At 41.2% G+C, this 25221-nt stretch overlaps 1 protein-coding gene across 1 annotated transcript in view; it reads right to left on the bottom strand.

The window, feature by feature from the left end:
• Window positions 1–959: 959 nt before the first annotated feature.
• Window positions 960–25221, bottom strand: part of ppp1cc (protein phosphatase 1, catalytic subunit, gamma isozyme) — a 28007-nt gene continuing 3745 nt past the window's right edge. The window contains exons 2-7 of the mRNA XM_072658155.1: window positions 13442–13573; window positions 12930–13160; window positions 9332–9436; window positions 7738–7961; window positions 3419–3553; window positions 960–2444 (exon numbers count right to left, since the gene is read on the bottom strand). Coding sequence (XP_072514256.1) covers window positions 2355–2444; window positions 3419–3553; window positions 7738–7961; window positions 9332–9436; window positions 12930–13160; window positions 13442–13573 — 917 coding nt within the window. The 3' untranslated portion in view covers window positions 960–2354. The remainder of the gene's footprint in view (window positions 2445–3418; window positions 3554–7737; window positions 7962–9331; window positions 9437–12929; window positions 13161–13441; window positions 13574–25221) is intronic.

The raw sequence follows: 25221 nt of genomic DNA, 5'->3' as shown, positions 1-25221 counted from the left end.
CGTCGCAAGCTCAATGGAAAAGGACGTCAAATGGGAGTGAAATCAATCAGCTGGTAGTTCATCACTCACTGGATGTGGACAGTGTTGCTGTGTAGAGACTCTTAATGACGGATGGTGTTAAAAGATGAGTTGAGCCAGTCAAGAGTTGGAGACTGCTGCCATCACTGCAGTGAGCCAAATGAAGAGCCGTACATATCATCACTGTCACACAAAAACCTTGCATCTCCAAAACAGCAGCTTTACAAGTCATTTTGGAGCATTTCTATTGGTCCAGTCTTGAATTAAATTCTGACACAATGGGAAAAAAGTCAGAGTCAGATTCTGACAAAGTAAAAGGGGAAAACGGCAGAAATGAAGATACAGGGTTCTTGTGTGAGGGGGAGGATATTCATTTAGAACCTTAAACACTAGGACATGCTGCACCATGACCAGGCAGCGTGATAATGTTCAATAAACAGAGCATCAGTGACTTAAACGCTTAACCCCTGGAGCTAATGAATATTTCCAGGACATTAACATTAAGCAATCTTCTCATTTTCCAGGTGTTTCCATGACTGTAAAACACGTTTTTACATCTCCAGGACATGCAGGATGCCTGGTATAGTGCTGAAGTGTATGTGTGTATATATATATATATATATATATATATATATATATATATATATATATATATATATATATATATATATATATATATATATATATATAAAATGTATAGTCAGAGATGCAAAGTTGTCTGTTATTAGCTGATCCTAAAAGCTGTAAATGTAGGGGTTATCTACAGCTTCCACAGATGAGGGAGGAGAAAGCTACGACTGACGCAGTAGAAACTGCCCTTCAACCTTGATTTCAGACGGTCCTGCTCAAACCAAATGTTGGGTTTCATCAGATGAACAGCACAGCAGTGGAGCTCAGGATCTACCAAGAAACTGCTGAAGAAAGTAACAGACTGGAGAGTGTCGCCCCCCGTAATTCCCATTGAATTTATTAAGCAAGTATTACAATTCTTTATAATGTGGAAAATTGTGAGTTATTGCCAAGACTGAACAAATTGGTTTCTGGGTATATACAGTAGGACTGGGTGACACAGAAGATGGTGAATTCTCTCTGAACAAAGTGAAAAAGCTGAAGTCGAACGTTATCAATATACCTGATGTTAAGCTACATTATCTGAAGACATGCCAAAAACCTGCATGCCCTGAGAAAGAAGTGAAGGCCTGTCTGTATCCTACACACCTAAGATGCATGCAACGAAAAGTCTTTATGAGAAACTTAGATCTTCACATGCTCATATCTGATGCAAAAGCTTCTGGAGCCAAAAAAAAAAGAAAGAAAAAGAAAGAAGTAAACAAGGCATCGTAGTAATAATAATAATAATAATAAGAAGAAGAAGAAGAATAAAAGAATACTCAGATCTACAGAGTAAGCATTAAAGTCTGCTGCTTGCTTCATCTTGATATAATTTGTTTCATAAAATGCTCGCATACGTAACCACATTCGCACGCATCCGCACAGAAAATACCCAGCTCTGTCTGCACACATCCTTTCATTCAGTGCTACAGATCGATACATCTGATAGAGGGAGCTTTCATGGTGTGTTTTTGTCCTGTAAAAAGTTTAAAAATAACAATAAAATAAAAAAGATTTAATCATAAAACAAGTTTTAAAATGTAATCTGATGGGAAAGCAAATCTGGTGGCACGCCCACAGAACAAAACGCTGCTGAAGAAATCAGGAGTGAAAATCAGCCTCTGCAGAGATTTGCTTCGTATTAAAGTTAATACATTTTACATCGTATCGTTCACAGTGGTTAAACGAGTATCTAGGGAGAAAAATAATAACTAATTATATATAAAAAAAACAACAATAAAAATTATCGCACCATGACAAACAACAAATAAGTGTGGTGGAAGAAGTGGAGCGCTTCCACACACGGTAAAGATCTTCCCTGTATTAACTGGTGTGAAAGAGGGGGTGGTGATGCTGCTGCCGACAAATAAAGTGAGAGACTGAAAAGTGCTTCCTGAAGAATTCAAAAGTCGCAAAAAGCCATTTTAGTCTCAAAAGTAATAAAATAAATTAAAAAGTGCGTTCCCAATCCTGATCCGCTGGGCAGCAGCCGGCGTCCTTGGTCACTGCGAAAACCAGGGAGGGAACGCAAAAACAACGGGGCCAAAACAACAGAAACAGCAAAACAAAACAAGGAAATAAAAACAAATAAAAACGAACAAAAAGGTTGACAGTTTCGAGTGAGTTCACGCGACCACTATGCCAGAGAGGAGGACCTCTGAAGCTGTGACAGATGAAAACCACATTACACAAGTCCCAAATGGCCACTGGACTGTTAGAGCACCTCATTTCTTCGCCTGCTTGGTGACCATGTTTCGGGGCGGAGTCACTGGACGGCTCGAGTTGGGCTTCTTCTTCTCCGCTGGTTTCAAAATCTGAAAAAAAGGCAAAATAGCAAAGTAAAGAGACAATATTCAAGTATTATTATTATTATTATTAGAGCTGCTATTGTTATATGCACTCATCACTCCTTTTCTTTTATTAGTTTTTGCAATTAATGGGCAGTTTACAAAATGACAAGATGGTGTATATATGTGCTGTGCCGTACCTGCTGTACATAATTAATCGTTTGATAATTAAATAAAATATATATAATATTAATAATGATGATAATAATAAAGGTAAAGGTGCAGGTATTTGTCACTGTACTATGTACAGCGAAATGTGTCCTCCGCATTTTATCCATTTGTGGTAGTGAACACACACGTGTGAACTAGGGGCAGTGAGCACACACACACCCAAAGCGGTGGGCAGACAACTCCAGCGCCAGAGAGGGTAAAGGGCCTTGCTCAAGGGCCCAACAGTGGCAGCTTGCCAAGCCCGGGAATCGAACCTACAACCCTGTTATCGATAGCCCGGCGCTCTAACCGCTGAGCCACTGCTGCCCCTGTAATAATAATCTTCTTTTAAAAATCAAATAAATAAATAAAAGTTTAGCATCAAAATGATGTAATGACAACAGTATACAACTACTAAAATAAAAATAAAAAACCTAAAGGAAGTCAGGCTGCGTTTAGCAATGCATTTACACCAATTCGGCCAGAAGGTGGCGCAGCATGCAGAGTTTTGAGTGCTTCAAAACAGTGAAGTTCAGAAAGCCTCGTTTCTGAAGCTTTAACAGGAGATTAAAAACAAATGTTGCCTTTGTTTGCATTTATATAAGCAATAAGATACACCTGCCGGAAAAAGCTCAAACATCAGCATTACTCAACCCCCAGATCAGTGTATCAATTCTGAGAAACACGGACTTAAATGGGCAAAATATTTACACTCATTAAGAGGAACCCCTTAAACGTTTTCTGAGCTATTACTCTGAGAAAGACAGACCCATGTCCAGAATGCCCTGTACCTGAAAAGAGCACATGAGGGTCTCGTCCACGCTCATCATGGCCCCCGCATTGTCGAACTCGCCACAGTAGTTCGGTGCAGAAAAAAGCGTCACCAGCTGCCTCTTGGCAAAGAACTCGTAGCCGTCCTCCACCACCTGGAGAGGAAGACACAAGTATAGTTTTTTTTAAATACACTAAGCGTCCAAAAGTTTGTAGACATGCGTTTATCAAATATTCTTCTTGAAATGAAGAGTATTAACAGGACGTTTGGCCTCTACTAGTCAAGACTTCTCTTCTGGACCTTATTTTTTATTAAACAATAGAGAGGGGGCATCACTGCTTATTTTGTTGGAGTTAGAGTGAGAAAAGAGTACAAATATTGGATAGCTGTGGCACACCATAGCTCATATAACTCATATCCACTGCCTTCCAAAGAACAGGACCTGTGTCTGGGGTTGAAAAATAATAATAATAATAATAATACAAAATCAATCCATGCTCCTATCATTTTGCGGAGGGGAATCTAGCATCGGGTGCCAGTGAGGCTCGTTGCTAGGTAGGTTAACGCTTGGGCTAACGCCTTACCTAAGAGCCTCAGGAACGCCCGATGCGTCCGCTTCACCAGAGCTTCGTAACTGAGCCATTTCTCTGGTTAAGGATGTTCTGGTGTTAAGGATGTTCCCCCAAAACTCCTGGCGATCTTTATGTGTTGTGTTGGGAAGCTAGTTAGCTCAGCTCTAAATAATGTTAAATAGCCTGTTGTAATGTTGGGTTAGCATAGCTAGCCACTGTATAATAGAAGTGCATTCACTCTGAATACAATACAACCATAAACTATTTAATACGAAATGACCGGAAATTCAAGAGTAGAAGAAACTCATGAAAGTGGACATAGTGAAATAAGGTGGCTACAGCAGTTTGAGCACAACTAAACATCTGTCAGTAACAGGTGGGTGCACCCTTAATGAGTGTCTGGACACTTTTCTACATACAGTATATAATCACAAAACGTATCAGAGATAAAAATACACAGCAATATAAACCACGGCACAGCATTACGTCCATATTGTGAGGAATTCACAGTAACAGAAAGTCTGATGAAGGCTGGCAGTGAGCAGCAGTGCCTGTGGATGATTCACGAAGAGATTACGACCTACGTAGGCAGACGGGAAAACCTGCAGTGACTGATGTGTGAAATAAAACAGCGAGTGAATGATCCACTACATGCTCGTAAACTCGGACCATTGGCGGTCAAAAGCTAGGATTCGTCCATATAACAGACGACCATACGTCTGAGATTGATGCAGCCTGTAAATACTCAAAGTTTAAAACGTTGTCAGGTCAGAGGTCAGTGTGTTTTACGGCTTTTTACGACCTGACGTTGCAAAGCTGCTTTAAAGAAATCCAGAAGCAAGACAAAAAAGAAATGGTATGAATAAAAACAATGGCAAGAAAAACTCCCTCAGGGCTGGAGCCAAGACTCACAGGGGGGAGCCTGACCCATCCTCCTCTGATCAGAACTATTTATAAATGACTAATAAATGATATAAAGTCACCTTAACACCACACAAGGCCACTGTTCTGCACAGGAATACTAATATTAATTGGAGCGCTTCTAGATCCTCTTGGTCTTTAGTACACTGTAGCTATATCCCTACGATGTTCTGCTGGATTTAGGTCCAGTTACTGGGAGGAACCAGCACTAAAGAACTCAAGAGGATTTGACATTTACATTTACAGCATTTAGCTGACGCTCTTATCCAGAGCGACTTACAAGGTTACTCGTATTACAGAATTGGGCCAATGTAGTGTTAGGAGTCTGGCCCAAGGACTCTTATTGGTGTAGCGCAGCACAGTCACCCAGACCGGGAATCAAACCCCAGTCTCCCACAGGGTGTAATATCTCACTGGCAGGTAGTGGCGTTATCTGTTGCGCCACACCAACCAACTAATACAATCATTAATATGCTTAGCGTCAGTAATAATAATAATAATAATCATAATAATAATAACTAACAACAATTAGAAGATAACTACAGTCTGTGTACATGAAAGCTTCAGTGTGGTCTGTAAGAGTAAAATATGCTTTAAGGCTCATTTATGCTCAAAGTTAAATACAAACATGGATATGGACGGAGTCTTCTGCCCATACTTTGTGTTCATTTCGTCCAGATTTCTGCAGAATCTCTGAAAGCTTACAGAGAAATGGTGTATATGTACTGTGAAGTACCTGTTGTATATCATTAATAAAGTGCTTGTTTAAAAAAAAAAAATCTTTAAAAAATCTAAATGATGTAATAACTGTATACAATCATTACATTAATAATAATAAAAAATTAGAAATAAAGAAGTCTGTGTTTTGCGATGCATTTTTTATGAAGCAAAACAGGTCAACCATCAGAACAGAGGATGTTCATGTTTATCAGTTTTAAAGTCATGGGACCAAAAAGAAAAAGCCTGCTGAAAGTTGGCAGTGTGCTGCAGTGTTGGTGGGTGATGCACTAAACAGCACCTACGCAGGCAGGCAGGAAAACACTCATTTTACACGTTCAGAGTGAAACACAGCAGCTGAGCTGAGCGTTTCACTACAGCCTCATAAAAAAAATAAATAATACCGCCGTCAAAAGCTAGTATCTGTGCGTCGGTGTTGTACGTCTGTTTTACTGGCCCTCAAGCTGTCATGTTCCTACTTGACACAGAAACAGAGGTGAACAGGAGGTTACGGAGAAGTAGACTCACAACTTCTCTCTAATCACCAGCAGATTATATTCCAGTGGACACCCGTGGAGGTCAACCCAGATCAGGCAGAGTCCTGACTCAGGCCAGATTACTGCAGACCGGTGGTTAGGAGCTAATTATCACTCTAGCTAGAGATGGCATATCAGTACTGAAGGGCATCAGGCTGGTATCAGCGAAATGGGAAATGGGCTATTAGAGAAAAGCGAAGAGAAGCTAATCCTGCATTGTAACAGAGCCGTCCTGAAACACATGATACTGTGATGTGAAGTTAGCGGAGTATTTTTCCTGTGGGACTGGAAAGTGCTTGAATAGTTTGAGCTTTAGTTTTTAAAAAAAGAACTGATATCAGACCAGTCAACACTCAAGATTTCAGTAGAAACAGAAATGGTAATGAAAGTGGTCGCCAACATCACCCGCCCACCCAACCCCAAAAAGAGGCCAATTCAGAAAGAGCTGGTTTTGTGAGGTCATGAAAACATATAAATCATATAATCACCACATATGCAAGCTAGATATACACTGAGCTATTTATTAAAAACACTATACTAATATTGAAAAAGGCCACCCTTTGCTCTCAAAACAGCCTTAATTCTTTCTGGCATGGACGTCTTTATACCATGAAGGTAAACTGTGGTCAAGAAGGGCTGCATAAGGTCAGCAACAATACTCAAATAGGCTGCAGCTGACTGATTAACTGCCAAAACCATTCCCCACACCGTTACACGACACACACCAGCCTGGACTGTTGATTAAGGCAGGTTGGGTCCATGAATTAATGCCGCTGACGCCAAATTCTGATCCTACCACCTGCAAACCGAGAAACCGAGATTTATCAGTCCAGGCTGTTTTCCTCCGGTCTTCAACTGTTTCGTTTTGGTGAGCCTGTGTCCACAGCAGCCTCAGCTTTCTGTTCTTGGTTGAAAGAAAGGGGAACATGTGTGGTCTTCTGCTGTTGGCCTCAAGGTTGGATGTGTTGTGCATTTTGAGAAGCTTTTCTGCTCGCCACAGTTGTAAATAGTGGTTGACCTCCCTCATCAACAAGAAGTGTCACTCACTAAAAATCTTAGGAGATCAGCAGTTCTGACACCAACAATCACGCCACGCGCAATTCTGACAGTTGATGTGAACATTACCTGAAGCTGATGATCCGAATCTGCATGAGCTTACACACTGCACTGCAGCCACATGACTGGCTGATTAGGCGTACAGGCCTTCCTAATAAACTGCTTGGTGAGAGTAATCTGTTTAAAGCAGGAAAATCACTACAAATGCAGGACTGATGGCTCTTTATCAACAGAATCATGATGATGATCCCTTTTATTTAACTTCACATCACTTTTCTTTAATCTACACATCAACACAGCATTCCCCCCTCTTCCAATCTCCCATGTTCCCTACAACATATAATAATTTATTATTTATTAGGTCATCATAATGAAATATGTGCTGTTGGTGAACAATCACCCCCCCCAGAGTTCCCAAGTATTGATTTTCTTTTTCCCCAAAAATGTCTGCTTGCTTCATAGCTGTGAAAAGTGTGAGAGAGAGAGAGAGAGAGAGAGAGAGAGAGAGAGAGAAAGAGAGAGAGAGAGATCCTCACCTGGTGGGCCCTACAGATGAGGTCCAGGTCGTGTTTGTGAAGGAACTTGGCCACCACCTCGGCCCCAAAGGTGAAGGACACTCCCCTGTCATTCTCGCCCCAGCCCAGCACGTCCTTATCCGGGTCCGACCACAAGAGATCACACAGGAGACCCTGATCAGGCACGTCTGTGGGCCTCATGATCCGCCGAATCTGCTCCATGGACTGCAAGTCTGGAGACAAGCCTAAAATACAGAGAGCGTGAGAGCATGAGAGAGTCATCACAGGAATACACCAACCAATCTTCTTACAATGACCTTCTTGGGGAACAATTAGTTTCGCACAGAGGTATGGTCATTTAAAACATGCAATGTTCAAATGCTCAGATGTTCTTTGGTACAACAAAGAAAGAAGGAGGTAAGTACTGCGGTCACACCAACACAAATACAATAGATTGCATCTCCATTTTTGCAGAATGTTAAATCTGGACCAATAGAAATGCTCCAAAATGACTTGGAATACAATCTTTTTACAGTGACTTCCATTGAAAGTGCAAGTTCCATTGAGATCCAAGGTTTTTTGCCTGACAGTGCAATGCATGTTATATATCCTACCTCATTTATCATTTACCCCAAACTACCCTCCCAACAGCCAGAAGAGAATGTCATTAGCATTGTTAATATCTGAATATCTGAAAACGTACAGACAGGCAGCATTACCAGATAAAATCCAACTTAATTTCCGTAATTTTATGTTTTATTATTGTGAATCTTGGCCATATCATCCTACTTCAAACCTCTATCAGGTCTCTCTGTACTGCAGAAAACGATGACTGCAGTTTCTCCATGTGACAAAATTGTTTAACACAAAAACCTTGCATCACCATAACAGCAGCTTTAAAGAGAAGGAAAAAAACTTATTAGCTTTTAATGGAAGTCTATGTAAAATGGGAATGTAAAAATATTTTATTCAAATCTTGGTCTATTCTGAGCATTTCTATTACAGCTGCACAATATTGGAAAAAAAAAACTGATATTGAGATTTATACTGCGACGTTAAAGGAATTTACACCAGATTTTACCAGAAGTCAGTGATCCAACAAGTCTATTAATAATGCGCTCTGAATGCAAGATTGGAGCAAAATAAACTACATTGAGCAGGTATAATCTGCCTCTGATAAATACATAATGGAAAATGATAACAGTGAAGATTTTTCTGTTGTTTCAAGCAACAACAACAAAAATGTAATGGCATTGCACATCCTGTGATGTGACTAACGATAACGATGCCGAGACAACATATTGTACAGCTCTAATTGAAATGACTAAAAATAAACATTTCCACACATCATTAAACAACATTTAAAACATTTTTTAACAACGGTGCAGTGATTGTATGACACTTGAAGAGACTCCGTGAACGCCTCTGTTCTTGTTAATCATCAAACTCTCCCTGCGCGCCCCCTGTTTATGTTGTTTGGAGTGTTTTCCACTAGCTAGGAGACTCTATGCAGAGACTTAGGAACCGTGTTGTCGTCCTCTGTGCTACAGCGCTCCTCCTGTGCAGTCAAAAGTCTTTCCTCCCCTCCGTGATGCTGCCAGGCAGCCACACCCACCTCCATGGCAACAGAAGATCTTCTCGTCCACGATGGCGGCGATGGGCAGACAGTTGAAGCAGTCGGTGAACGTCTTCCACAGCTTGATGTTGTAGCGCCTTCGGCCTGAAACATGGAGTGAAAAGTACATCAGTTATGTAATCCGTAAAAACATCAAGCGGTTGTGTGTCTGCTGTCATTGTGATTGTGTGGGTAGGAGTGGTGCAAAGGGAGCTTTTCTCTACAGAGACAGGACTGCATGCTAAAAATACTTCACTCCCACATCACCCCAGTGCTAGTCCCCTCTCTCTCTCTCTCTCACACACACACACAAACACACACTAGACTGCAACAAAGCTCAATAATTCATCTCACCCAGAGCAGCCTATGCCCAGCGCCATGCATATCTGGCCCTAATGATGCTAAATCTCTAGTATGTAGGTCAACTACTCCATCTAACACCTAGAATCACATTTAAAAGTGTGTCCATACCATTAAACAAAAACCAAGCAGTCGGCGTAAATCTTTTAATGATGAGCACATCCAACTGGATTTACCCGACAATGTAAAAATGTGTGCCATTTAGTGCATTACATAAAACTGAGAGTGCCATGGCCTGCCCTACTGTTCTGGGTCAGGATTAACAAGAATGGGGTGCTCTCATTCACAATCTCCCAACCATAAAGAGTGTATAGTACAGAATACTGTCTGACCTTTCTATTTAAACTAACGCTTGATAGCTAGATAGACAGGCAGAATTACTGCAAAAGTCCCTCACTGCTTTACAGCTGTCCCAAGCAGCAGTATGCCACAAAAACAACATTATATATAATAAATTTAGGGAACTGATGTTTAAATGTACTGTATTTATCTAATCATTTTCATTGAGATTTGTTATTAGAGCATTATATGACAATATCCAGATACACTATATACACACACAAATGTTTATGGATGCCCCTTCTAATGAGTGCTTTCAGCTACTTTAAGATTCACCCATTGCTGACACAGATGTGCAAATACACACACACAGCTTGTCTAGTCCCTGTAGAGAAGTGCTGCCAACAGAATAGGACTCTCTGGAGCAGATAAACATGAACCCATTGGCACCATGCTGCCTAACACCAGGTGTGGGCTAGAGGAGCAGTGGAACTGTATTCTCTGGATTGAGGGATGGTGCTCAACCACCTCAGCTGATCCCCCAACTCCCAAACTGATCATCCAACATCCTGACCTCAGTAACGTTCTTGTCGCTCAATTCCTTACAGCAATGCTCCTCCAAAATCTAGTATAAAGCCTTGTTCCCCTGACAGAAGAGACAGTTGTCCCAATACTTTTTGGCATGGCAAGTGGTATTCACCAGTTTGCTTCCCACAGCTATTCTGCAATAGACTTGAACATTTAAATATTGTCAGATTAACATGTAAATGATCAATGTTTCATCAATTAAACTACTTTTAAAACACAGGATTTTGTGTTTTTACTAATATGACTTACTGACTCTTCATCTAGCCAATGTGCATGTATAAAAGGCACAGGGTCTTTTCTAGGGACGTCCCGATCCAAACCAGTGTCTCAGGATCAGGGGGCAGAGCCAGGCATTTGTAATCGATCAGATATCTGCTTTTAACGCCCAATCTACTTCCGAGCCTTCCGATTTTTGTAGTAGCAGAGCGCCCTCTAGAATCCTCTAGAAGCCATTAACAAAACTAAAAAGAGCCTTAATTAAACTGATAAGTGCAATGAAATTACCAGCAAGCAGCCAAAACAAGGCTGACGTTTAAGTCCACCTTAAATGATGCCGCAGTTCCGCTCTACTGTTAAAATGTACACAGTAACCGCTGCACTTTTTAAGGTGGAATGGAGAGTTAGTGTTAGAAGCCTTGTTTTGGCTGCTAACTGGTATCGTCACCACACTTACCAGCTCAGAAAAATTTGATCATAAACCATGTTTAGGGTGGTTTTCAAAAAAGAGCAGAAGGCGGCAAGGTGGAACAGAAAGTTCAGGTAAGACTTCAGCTTAGCTCAGAGCTGTTTAAAAGTTGCTACCTAACTAAATAAATCAGTAAAGAAATCAGTTTAGAAAACCCCATCACAGAAACAGTTCACTGCAAATACAGTGATTTAACTAGGGTTTACTAGCGTTAATTAACAGCACTGTATTATTTGTAAAAACACGGAAACCAGATTGCCGGTTGGGCCGACAGTCAGCATTAAGGTACCTGGATCAAATTGAGGGGCAAAAAAACTTGATCAGGACATCCCTAGTCTTTTCACCGGCTGAATCTTCCTCTGTATTCCTGTAACCCAGCAATTATGGTGTCTTTGTGTTGAGAAGCACGCAGTACAGCACTGGTGACGTAATTTCCAGTTAGTCAGCACATTTAAAACCAGCCCCCAAAGAGCTTGTAAACTTGCCAAGGTTGTAAAAGTAACAGAACTCTCTCAAGGGAAGGTAAATAACTCAAAACAAAAGGCTCAACCAGGCTTAGACTGCTTTCCGACACCGGTTTGCTGTTTCTTATCCCAGGTCTTATTAAAATTGATGTTTTCCCTCTGATCTTAAATTGTGTACAGAAGACCTCACGCATAGCTTTCGTAGTGAAAAATCTACCTCTCCTCTCCTCTGCAGCTTCACTGGGACCATCCAACAGGACAATCCACTTTTTAAAAGCTTAACAAATCTTCAAAATTCAAAATACATTCAAAATAATCTGTAATAATAAAGATCAGTAATAAAGCATCCTTTTTATTTTTGAACTCTTAAACATGAGCAGTAGATTCCTAGAAAGCAGGGAAAGTGGCTGCACTACCCAGCATTACAGCAGCTGGTCTTTTCACTCATCTTTTGTAAATGGGTTCTGTTTGTGGTGTTAATTTTGACAACCTAATGAAAACTGGCCTTTTACTCACAAAAGTGGTTTCATGAACTACTGCCACATGAAAAACTAAAGCTATGGTGGGCAGAGAGAAAAAAATGAATGTAAACACACCTGCTTAAATTACTGGGTGTGTGTGGCCACTTAACACAGCTGTTGTAGCTGTTGAGTCCAACACAAAACACAAGAGCTGACAAGAACTTGAGCCATTGGATTGCTTACCACTGGCAAACTAACACTGTAAGAGTCAGTACGCTTAATAAATTAATGAAGAACTAGACCTAGACTTTTCAGGTAGGACTGCAGATGTAAAGCAAATTCGCCCCCTCTACACTATAACCACTTTATATAGTTGATATATTTAACCAGCTGTGGCCAGAAGGTCTGAGACCAGGCCTGGTCCAATCGCCAGAACCAACATCCATGGCTGAGGTGACCTTGAGAAAGGCACCCATCTCCCAACTGCTGCCCAGTGTGTGTTAACGGCTACGGATGGGTTAAATGCTGTGCAACGGCCATACAGGGCGCCTAATCTGGCTTAGTCTTACGCTATATTGCAAGCTCTCCATTATTTATGCATGTGATTTATCTGTGTTTTCCAGGACCTAAACAACTTCCAAGTTGGCATGCATTTTAAGTCCAGTGTCAAGCTCCAGAGAAGTGGTGTGTGGTCACTTATAGCCCATTACACAACGATTACTACATCCCTCACTACAGTCAGCACTGCCTCGTGTACTCACACTCATCGTAGAACCCATAGATGCGGTTGATGGAGGCGCATTCATGGTTGCCCCTGAGAAGGAAGAAATTCTCTGGATATTTGATCTTGTAGGCCAGGAGGAGGCAGATGGTCTCCAGAGACTGTTTTCCCCGGTCCACATAGTCACCCAGGAACAGGTAGTTACTTTCCGGTGGGTAGCCTCCATACTCAAAGAGCCTCAGCAGATCATAGTACTGCCCATGGATGTCACCTACAACACGGAGAGCAACCACACTTGTTAAACCGTTGATGGGACCAACCTTTCCAGTCCTACCAGCTACCAGACATTTCTAAACACAGTAGCTAAACATAATCTCCAGTCATTGCTCATTAGATGAAATCAGGGCTGCAATACTACAGCATCTACTCCACTGCCTTTGGACAGGCACGTTTTTTTATTAATTCCTATTTAAATATTCAATATTATATTAATACATTTCTTGCAACCCAAGTAGATTCCCAAGGGCCAGATTAGCCAATCATGCGACTCACCGCAGATCTTCAGAGGGGCCTCCAGCTCCAGCAGGATGGGCTGGCTGAGGAAGATCTCACGAGACTTCAGACACAGGCCGCGAATCTCGTTCTCCTGCAGCTGAACATTCTTACCAGGCTTTGACCCTCTCACTGCAGACACACATACACACACAGAGGCAATTAATGCAATTACATTTCCCAACAGAGACAAATTTGGAGTAAGTAAAGTTCTAGTTCAGCTCCACTGCAGTTATGTAATTGCTATTGAGATAATGAAACTGTAATTGCATAAACGCATGGTGTGGAGATGATGCCGTGTCATCTCGTCATCTGTTCCTTACAACAGCACGATCCACAGTAGGTCTGCACCACAACAAGTAATCAGACAAAGTTTTTATAATAACCAGAAGTGGTGTTTAGTACGAGACCCCAACCACAGTGGAGGATACACCGCCATACTCATTGCAATGTTAATGACCTATATCTCTTGGTGATTTCTCAGCAGCATTTTTGCAGATGTTATTTAGTTGAGCCCTTAACTTCCCACTGATATAAGCACCCCTCTGCTCACTGTGCCATTTATTTCGTTATTTTAAAGAAAGGAGAAAGTAGGTTAGGCTCTGAAAACGAAGGGGTTCTGACACCCCTAAACACTCCCCTAAAGCCTGCCCCAGTAAGCATGACCAGTCTGCAGATGTGGCCTAGTTGTGGAGCATCAGTGTGTCCTACAGGATGCACGCTGTTCATGCGAAACACAGGCTCTCTTCCAAAAGTACCGCATCATCCTGCGGTTCCTCCACCTCGCATCGATCGCCTTTTCATTTCACATGCTCACAGGGGAGCAGTCAGAGGAATTGTGTGCACTGCTGCCGCCCTGCTGCTGCCCAGCACTTTCTATTTTTACCCTTCCGTCCCGGGCCACCAGTGAACGCTCAGCAGCTCAGTGCATTGGTCCTGATCTTAACCAAAGGCTTTATGGGCAAGTACATCCACAGAGCTGCATGGCATTACAATATGATAGGAATCACAAAGCCCTGATTTAACACAAATTACAGAATTCTCATTTTTAGACATTATAAATGTCATACATTCAAATGAATCATCAATTTCTTGGAAAGAATTGCCTGTGCCTGTGTTTTAGACGACCACCACACATAATTTATCATGACAACGTATTAACAATGTAAAGTACCAGGATCATCATACCGCCAACCACAAACTCTAGTATTAAGGCTTCATAGAGCAGGACTGTTGATTAAGAAATAATACATACATACATACATACTTATTAATATTAGAGTCAGGTTTCAGATTCATTTATTATCACTGGTGGGAATAGCTCCTACATTATCACTCTACAATATCAGCTGATGATATTTCTTTTGGAGCATGTGGATTTAGCCATGGTATCACAGCACAGATGAAACAGAGGAATACACAACTCCTTTAAACTCAATGAGTTTCCCATGGTCTGCTTATCTAATCACATTACGAGCAGGAATAAAGCCTTCAGTCTCTTGCTCTCCTGCTGCTATTGGTGAAGTGTTGGGAGGGCAGCCAACACAGAAGCAATGTGGGTGTGTGGGGGAAGCACTATTACGACACAAAATGTGATTATTCTGAGAGATTCATCAGAGAAGGCTTGATCAGAATGTAATGGACAGAGAAGGTGAACGGTTTTTGTTTTATCTGAACTGTGAGCGCAGCTTTAAGTCCTGACCGTAGATCCGGGAAGGTCCTTTCAAGTTGCAGCTGCTTTCTACTAAGAGTTTGACAAAGATTATGCTGATTATTGGAGCTAAAGACAGCATATTATCACATCATTTGCTCAATGTCTCAATGCAATAAAATTAGACTGTGACGGCAGCTCCTTCTAAACCCACCCATTCTCATTCTCAACCTTCATATTTACACCTCAGTCGGCCCACGCTGGAACCTAAAACAGCAGTAGGTCTCGTTCAGAAAGTGAGTGGCGCTGAACATCTAATCTGGGAACACACTGACTCATTTCTAAGTCATCAGATTCAGTCATTTGCTGTTTGCAGGAATCAAAACCAAAGGTCAACATCTGCTCCTAATGAGGAGGCGCTTAAATAAACGGCAAGGAACCGTTTCTACACCACAGGGAGGGACGTCCAATAATACATCAATAACCAATATGATTATAAATCAAATGAATAAAATTTTTAAACTAATAATTTACAACAAGTAGTATTTTCAATTACGTACATCCTTTTAGAGCATTTTTGCTCCATTTGTTTTTCATCATTTGTCATCAAATGTTCACTATACACTGTAAAGGACAGTCATTATTAAATTATGTAGAAAATAAAAATACAAATGAAGAGTCGTGTTTTTAGACTCCATTGTGCATCTCTACAGCCTGAAACACTTACACTTACAGCGTCATATCAATAGGATAATAGCTGACTGACAGTCTTAGGCAAAAGTTTGGGCATCCCTGGTCAAATTTTTTCTGTGCATGATGTTCCGAATTTAACCAAGTTCGCATCCTCAGCAGTCGCACTTCTGTACGCTGTAAAGCACAATTACTAGAGCTGGGCTGGTCTGTGTTCTTGAGGCTGGAATGGATTGCCGTTCATCACGTTAGGTAGATCAACAGTACAGATGAAGGGCAAATCTGGTATTTACAACACAGACGGAGTACACCACCAGCTTTTTTAGCTCTGTAGAGAATATGTTCGCTTAATTTTACCGAGAAATTCAACAAAAAGTGTAATTTGCATATTTGCACAATTCTGGTCAGCTCTTTAAAGCGATCTTTAAATGTTGTAAAGCAGCTTCACAGAAATCCAAAAACAATCAATACTTAATAACCAAATAAAACATGTAACCCTAAGTGAGCAAGCCAAAGAGACAGAGGCAAAACCAATCCCCTTAATGCTGGAGTAGGAAACCTTGAAAAGCAACAAGCTCACAAGGAGGGACCCATCATCCTCCTCAAGCCAAAACCACGTATAAATGATTAATAAACAGTGCAAAGTCACCTTAACACCACACAAGCCCACTGTACTGACACAAGTGACTGTAGTGTACTGACACAAGACTCTCCCAACTTGATCCTGATGTGCTCAATCACAGGACATCTTCCTCGTCATTACAAAAGGCTCGTCCGAAATTCACGTACATTATGTTCCACCCCGCCTTTGAGATACAAACAAACTCAGCAGCTTCTGCAGTTGCATCATCACATCACACTCGGCTCAGCAATGCTGTTCCCTGCATACTATGGCCTCCAAAACCTGCCAAACAAGCATTGTGAGCGGAGGCAGGTACACACAAACACAGGCATAGCTCATCTTCATGGGTCAGGACACTGGCCACGTGAAGAAAGCAGATAACTGGAAGGGAGGGGGGGGGCTCTGCAGGTAGATGAAATTTCATACACTACCATGACAAGCAAGGACAGTCTATGGTCCATCATTGTGAACAAGGCAAACAGGGCAAAACATGGGGCTCCGATGAAGGCACGGTCACTATAATTAAAGAATCGCAGGTTCGAATCCTGGTCATGCTGCTAGCCATCGACAGCCGAGGCCGGAGAGAGCACAATTGGCCTTGCTCTCTCCAGGGTGGGTAGATGGCGCTCTCTCCCCACATCGCTTTGTCACTAGCGTCTGCAGGCTGGTGTGTTGCAGTCTAATTACACTGTTAGTGATGAAACCTGCAATTGATGACTGTTCTTTAAACACTGCTAATAATAATAATATCCTCAATATGCTTGGAAATGCATGTGGGCCATCACAATACAATTTATCACGATACAATAAAATATTAGATTAGAGGATCGCAGGTTCGAATCCTGGTCATGCTGCTAGCCATCGACAGCCGAGGCCGGAGAGAGCACAATTGGCCTTGCTCTCTCCAGGGTGGGTAGATGGCGCTCTCTCCCCACATCGCTTTGTTGCACGGTGTTGGCCGTCACTAACGTCTGTTGCAGTCTAATTACAATGTTCTTTAAGCACTGATAATATCCTCAATATGCTTGGAAATGCATGTTGCCCATCACGATAAAATTTATCACGATACGATTAAATTTTGCCAAATTGCCCAGCCCTGGTTTTTACCACTTGTAAATTGCACTCGAACAGCCAGTAAAGTCGTACTGACGAGTGGGAAACTCTGGATTCTAGACGCCAGACGAGTTTACCCAATGTGCCGCAGCCTTTTACATTTCTCATGTTTTTAAATTCAGGTTTTCGTTTTTTCCCCCAACACTTCAACGATCAGCTGACTGATAACTGATAGTTGATATTTCGCAGCGATTGTGGACTACAATGTAATGGTTTTGTGATATCCTACAGATCTCCAGGCTGGTTAGGGCATGTGTAAACACAGTAAAACGCACTCAGACGCAACCACACCAAGCACCCTAAGACGTGGTGGACTCGGCCCAGTCCTAACCGAACTCTGTAGCAGTTCGTTTTGTGGCGAGAACATGATCTGACCTCAATCTGACCCAAATCTGACCCAACCATCAGGTGTACGCTGCAGATTTGTTTTAAACGACTCCCATAGCCAGGTGTTAACAGGATACACTGTCCAGATAATGAACGTTACTGCAGCTAGGAACAGATGCCACCTCTGCCGTTGCTCCAGATCACAGGACCTTCTTCCTAAATGTACTTTTGACCAATCAGCAGAAAGACGCCCCGCCCTCACATGGTTTGCTTTAAGGCATTTTACAGGCATCTACAGGTTTACAAAAACTGCATAGCCACCAATTAGTCATGCTAACTAGTGGCTACGTGCCCTCATTCGTAGTCAGTCATGTCACTGGGTTTGGTCAAAGCATTCCTAGGCAGGAGATCAGACAGAAGGCTTGCCACAGTGCCACACATGTGAAACAACTAAAAGAAGACGAGCGTGGGCTGCTTAGCATTGACGACCCAATTACTCGGTCTTAATTACAGTGAAGTCAGTCAAAGAGAACACCCACCTACACCCCTCGTATCGGCTATGTACACAGTGTATGCTGTTGTCCTCTGTATATTGTGTACTGTCTGTAAATTATATGTAGAGCAGCTGTATATTGATAATACTAGAGAGACACTAACAGTGTGTGTGAGAACATACTTGGCCAATAAATCTGATTCTGATGCTCAAACTAGGGGGACATCTGCGATGTGGGCTGGTGGAGATACAACAGCACACACAGTCGCACACCAGGGTGTTTGCATTGGCAAAAAAAAAGAGCAAAAGACCTGAGGGGTCCTTCTCTGCACAAGAAACAAATCCCACAGTGCTCTGCGCACTCTGATCATTAGTATTACTCAATACAGCTTTGTGTTACGCAACGCAGAGCCGGCATGATCAGCAATCATCTGCAGTGTATCTATTAAACATTTACGCATCTTGCTCATTCAGCTCATACAGTCGGTGTTTATGGGCCTTGACTTGAGCGTTTAATCACAGGCTTGGTTTTGATTAGCAAATCTCATGGGCATTATCTTCCAAAGCTTTAACTATGCCGTTGATAAGATAACTGGACATATATGTATGTATTTGTGTGTACAGTCACTGACCATAATATAAACTGGCATAATGTATTTGATTGTCAGTCTATTTATATTATAATATATTTATATTTCACCAGTATAACAGGGACAAAGGTATGTGTACAGGGACGAACAGGGACAGTGGCTATGACCGCAATGAATCCTTGCTCCCTCATTAGTAATGTTCACCAGTTAGCTCTAGAAACACACCTTCTTATCACCAATAACTCGGGATGCATCAATACAGATTTTTTTTTTTTACATATAACATATTGGTCGATACCCGATACCAATCCGATATCATTGCTGAATTAATAAACTGTATACCTCACCATGTGGGAGAGACTTAAGGCATCAAGATTGACTTACACATCACTTTACTCACTTTTGTCAAACAAAATAAAACAAATTAACACAGATATAAATGTACTGAATTGCTATTTATTTGTCACTAAAATAATAAACAATTGTGCAGGACCTTGACACAGCATTCAAATTCAAAATTAGAAAAGCAGTCAAACTTCTTAAAATATATTAAAATAAATAAAATGTATGTCGAAAGAAAATGCTGAAAATAAGAAGCTTCACTTTGTCAAATACAAACAGTAATTAATCCTATTTTTACATATTTAGTGTAAACATTCATTCAAAATAAACTCTAGCAGCTGAACCTGAGAATAGGTAACTTGGCCAATCAGACAAGAAGTAAGCCAGCACTGCTAACAGGTAAACATTTAGTGCAGTCTCACACCAACAAATTAAAGTGAAAGGATTGGTTCCATGGATCTGGCTAATTATCCGATACCCGATCCAGCCAATTTTGTAAATATCGGGGCCGATATCCGGATCAGTGCATCCCTACCAACAACCTCAACACTGTTTTCTGAGCAGTGCTTAAACCTCCACACCCACACAAACTGAATTCTGATTTAAAGTCAGTAAAAGGACTGAGCTGTACGTGGAATAATATTTGAACATCATGTTGTTGAGCAACCTAAACCTACTGTTAAAGAACCACATGGGACAATATCTGAAATTTATAGCATCCAGTGGCTTGTAACCATCACTTGCTTATATGAGCATACGTCGGCAGTCAAGACAAGACAACCATATTCACCATTAGTGGTGGACACAGATGGAATAAGACCTGCAGTGAATTCTGGTCCACGGTTGGCCCGTGTAGTGAGCTACGCCACTCGAGAAAAATTACTTCAGTCATAGCCAACATAGCCACCACTTTCACATTATTCATATAATTTATATATTTTTTTACCTCTTTGTTTTCAATTTATTTTATTTTATAGTGTTTATTTTATAGTGTTTATTTATTCTTACACAAACAGCTGCAACTGTAACATCTGCAATTACTCTTCTGGGATCAATAAAGTATTTCTGATCCTGAAAACAGTAAAAACACAGAGCAACACAATTAGGGCTTCTCAAAAAAGGGCCGAACTATGACTACCTATGAGTGGATGAGCCTCCATTAGCCACTGCACACAGTTCAACCGCTCAGACCAATCAGTCCCGTCTCCCAAAAAATGCAGGGCGGATATGTTCCTACAGCTGCGCTGACTCATCCTCCAGCCATGCTGCACCGGCCAGAAGAAGCTCCAAGCCCTGTCGGGGCTCCAGTCTAAAAGTCAGCAGTGACGTTGCCTCCTGGTATGCCTTTCCTCTCTGGCGTGGACTCATTCATGTGCAGGGTCACTATTTACAGAGTGTGGCTCAAAAACAACCACCAAAACAAAATACACTCATAGCCTAAATGTGTGCCGAATCAGATCAAGCAAAAAGTTATCATCAGTAATCGTGCCTTTCTGGAGACTCACTGCTCATGTTAAATACATTATGAAAAGCCTCATTTTTGTCAACTTTACAAGAGAACAGGGGCAAAAACCTTATCTTTCAATGAAGATCATTGGAAAAAGATTTTATTCCATGTAATTTTAGAGCATTTCTATTGGCCCATTCATCATGAAATTCTAACTGTCAGATACAAATAGTCAAAAAGTTAAAACAAAATGGATAAACACTGGGAAAAATGCATATACAAGGTGTCTGTGTGACAGTGACAATATACAGAATGACATACAGTGTCTATAAAAAGTATTCCCTATTTAATAAAGACACAATATAAATATATTGCTTTAATAAATTGAATCATGGCCAATATAATTGTAAGAATTTCTACAGTAAAGTAATGTCAAATAAATTAAAATATACAGTGTAAAAATAAGTGACTGCATAAATATTCACCCTCTTAAACCCACAGGCTATATCACAGGTCAGTTTCTTGATTTTTGCATATCTTCCTAAATTCACCTTTAGAGGCACTTGCAGATCAGATCACCCACATGTTTAATCTAAAAATGTTGAGACCCCATTCGTCCCCATGTGAGCGCCGTGTGACGATACTCCGCCCCTGAACCTGAAACACGGATCGGATTTCTTTCATATTCAGAATTCTTCAGATTTCCTGTTGAACATACCTTTGCTCATGTGGACGAATTGTTTTGGTGCTTGAAACAGAGTTCATCCGAGTCTTAGCTTCACTCAAGTAGTGGTTTGAGTGTCCATTGGAGGTAGAGACGGGCATCTCGACTCGTCTCTACAGCCTCGTACCTCTCGGCTTTGTCAGTCACGTAAGATCTGGTGTTACAACGCAGTGAAAATGGGCGGGCTCTACAGATTCAGGAAATGTCTGGACGGTATTTCAGCGTTATAATATCACTAATATATTTACAGAAACATCAGGAAACATCGAATTTGACGCAGCGGCTAGTTCGTAGACTCCAGAGGGTTAAAGTGACTGACCTAATTCAACAGAGGTCGAAGAGTTGGTGCTAGTAATCTCACTGGTAGTGAGATGGAGATCACCTGAGTGCAGTGAATTTGTCTCAAGTGACTTTAGCAAACAGACACCTGTCCAGGAGGTCCAGTCACTGGTCAATCAGTATTCCTGGCTACAAATACACCATGAAGACAAAGGAACCCTCTACACAGTTCAGAGAAAAGATTACTGAAGAGCATAAGTCAGGGGACGGATACAAGAAAAGGCTCAAGTCTCTGAATAGCCCCTGGAGTTCAGTACTGCAAAAATGTATTTGTGCTCCTAAAGTGTCAAAAAACAATCCTCTCTATTTGTATATAAATGGAATATGGGTGTGAGGTGATGGACGTGGGTATATTTACTCACTGCAGCAGATTACAGACCAACCAAAGGAGCACCTGAATTTAAGCAGGAAAGTGCTGGCATTAATAACACCCTTACAGCCTGTAATTCGGACGGTCAGTCCCCAGTCTCTGCTTATCGGCTCACTGATGCTGATGAACAGCAACTGCTTAGGTGTGGAAATTTGGTACCAACATTCGCTTTCATTTAAAGCAGCAGTGCTTAAGATGTTTTCATTTCAACTGAAAGCAGTAGTGTTTCTGAGAGGGGAGGGGAGAAAATATTAAAAACATTATGATATATTGAGATATAGTGTATATATATATATATATATATATATATATATATATATATATCAAAACACAGCTGCCATTGGCAGCTGAGGCCCCGACTTTGCACACCTCGGAGGGGACGTGTGCTAGTCCGAGCTCACTGGTGACGGGGGCATCGCGTGCGGAGGGTGGGGGTGAGGCGGGATTATGTACTGGTTGGGTAAATTGGAGAAATTTTAAAAACAAACAAACAAACAAATAAATATAAAGTACCACCCCAGCACCCACCCACCTGCAGTGCAGCCAGAACAGCCACCAAACCACACTACTCTCCAACATAACCAAACCATTCACCTACAGACAAACAAAGCTGGTGTCGTCTATAAAACTCAATCTTCAAGGTTTAGCCACACTTTCGTCCACAGATTTACTCTCATGGTCATCTAATAGTGAGCCATCACTTAGCCTATCAGCATGTTCTGATCAGCCTCAGGGACGAACAGAGACAACATTAGATAAACAGGGCCCTGAAACTGAAGAACAAAACATAATGGCCTAAGCCCTTGAGACACTGCTGATGCTGCAATATGGGTTCTTGAGAAACAGAAGGCTTTGCTCATTTATAAAACAGCAACTACAAGCTTTAAGGGTTTTTCGCCTCCACTCCTTTCCTAAAGAGTCTGGCCTTCCCAGCGCATCCATACACGAGTGATCTCCATTCGGCAGTCTAAACATACAGAGCCGATACCGGTTTCTGTTCACAAGCACAGATTTGACTTGTTTCAACTGCTGGACTTCCTCACAGATGAGGGAGAAGACTGAACTGAAAGGAGCAAAAACAATGAGCCTGTGATAAGAATAAAGGCTAGGCTTGTATCTTAACGTCATCCTGAAGGCTGCTATGTACTTTCCAGAGAAGTGAGTCTTTGGTAATCTGCTCCTTTAAAGCAACTTTGTTGGGCCTAAACTAGGGATGCACCGATCTGATACTAGAATCAGATATCGGCCCCGATACTAACAAAATTAGCTGGATCGGGTGCCAGATAATTAATCTGATCCACGGGACTGATCAATTCACAGGCCCTGATTCTCGCACCGTCGGTATTCTAGGCTTCATAACCCAGGATCAGAGTAACCTGCAGACTTCATACACATATCATAGCAAACAGCCAGACACTCACTATCTAACCAGCATGGTGCCCTCGACCCAACTCATCAACTATCAGCAAGTTATCCAGCTCGTCTTCCATACAAGGAGAACCGAGAAGGGAGGGGCTGCTAGCTCCTCTTTAGTCTCACAGACTTCCAATTTCAGAATAAAAGTCCCGAGCCCAGCCAGCACTGTGCTGAGGTCCAGCACAGTTACTATTCTAGTGACCAACAAACAGGAATTGGGTTCATTTCTATCTGTGTTATAGTTTATCATTTGTTATAGTTTGTTTTAAGTTATTAAAAGTTTAAGTTAGTAAAGTTATGATCACGTCAATCATGATGTCTTTAGTCTCTCCCAGATGGTCAGGTTTATTACGTAATATGCTTTATTAATCCAAACAATGGTATCAGATCGGTATCGGCCAATACGCAAAGTTCATGTATTTGTGTATTTGTACATATCTGTGTCGGAACAGAAAAGTATGAAACAGTGCATCTCTAGTCTAAACCTCCAAGACAACCTTAAAGTAATAGTTCACAAAAATACATCTCAATTAAGTAGTTTTTCAGTAGTTATTTCAGTTGCTGTTTAAGTCATTCTTCGCCAGCTCAGACCATGCCATCAGCTTACGATCAGTATCTCCTGTTTCTAAGAAAAGGGAAAGAACTAAGAGAACTTTGAGCTGGGAATCAGGTGGCGTCTGCTTTATGGTAGGAAGCCAGTCCCCTCTTTGATAAGCGGAGCCAGGACTGAGAGATACGGCTGAGTTATAAGGAATAAAAAGGAATTAAAAAATCAGATTACTTTCCAGTAAATTACCGGTATCTTTTCATGGGAACTTCAGCAGACATGAAGGCATAACACAGATATATTTACTATGGGAATAAACGAGTAATTATGAGAATTAACGGGAATAAAATGGGAATATTTTAAGATAGGCAAAAAACTTCCCATCTTTGAAAATTCTTAGAAAATTGCAGTCTTAATGTCAATACCAGCGGTAATGAACTCACATTTATAAAATCTAGAGATCTGGCCAAGATCTACATGAGTAGATACTCTGATTCTGCCATCATAAGCACTAGTCCTTGTTTTGCATAGTTCCCCAAAACAGGCTAATATAAGATATATTTAGAGCTGGGCAAAATGACAATATTTTATCATACCGTGATAAATTTTGTTCTGGTGGTACACAATATGCTTGTTGTGATTGTATTGTGGATATTGTCAGTGCTTAAAGATTGACCAATTAACTGCATGTTTTATTACAAAGAGTGTGATCGGAGTGAAATTTTAATTTTAAGTAAAAACCACAGTACTCAGCATGGGAGGATTTTCTTTTCTTTCTTTTTTTTATTACGCTGTTGGTGCAGTTTGCCTACATGACAAAATATTGAGATCGAATATCATAAATAATGTCTTTAAACCTCACGTATATATAAAAAAAATCTATTCCTTATCCTTGCCCAGCTCTAAATATAAGCCCTAAAAAGAGTGAAACACCAACACGTGGCCACATCAGCGAGTGGCATGCCTTGGCACCTCCGAAGCTAAATGTCCAAACACAGAGTATACAACACCCCAGCCTTTTCACCTTTAATAGCCGTGAGAGCGGTTATATAAGAGGACAGCTTGCCAAAGGAACAGCCTGTATTAATACCAGAGCAGGAGATAAGGTT

The sequence above is a fragment of the Salminus brasiliensis genome, chromosome 1 (assembly GCF_030463535.1).
Source record: "Salminus brasiliensis chromosome 1, fSalBra1.hap2, whole genome shotgun sequence".
Classification (NCBI taxonomy): Eukaryota; Metazoa; Chordata; class Actinopteri; order Characiformes; family Bryconidae; genus Salminus; species Salminus brasiliensis.
Note: the sequence above shows the minus strand (reverse complement) of the source record. Positions and strands in the feature narration are given on the sequence as shown.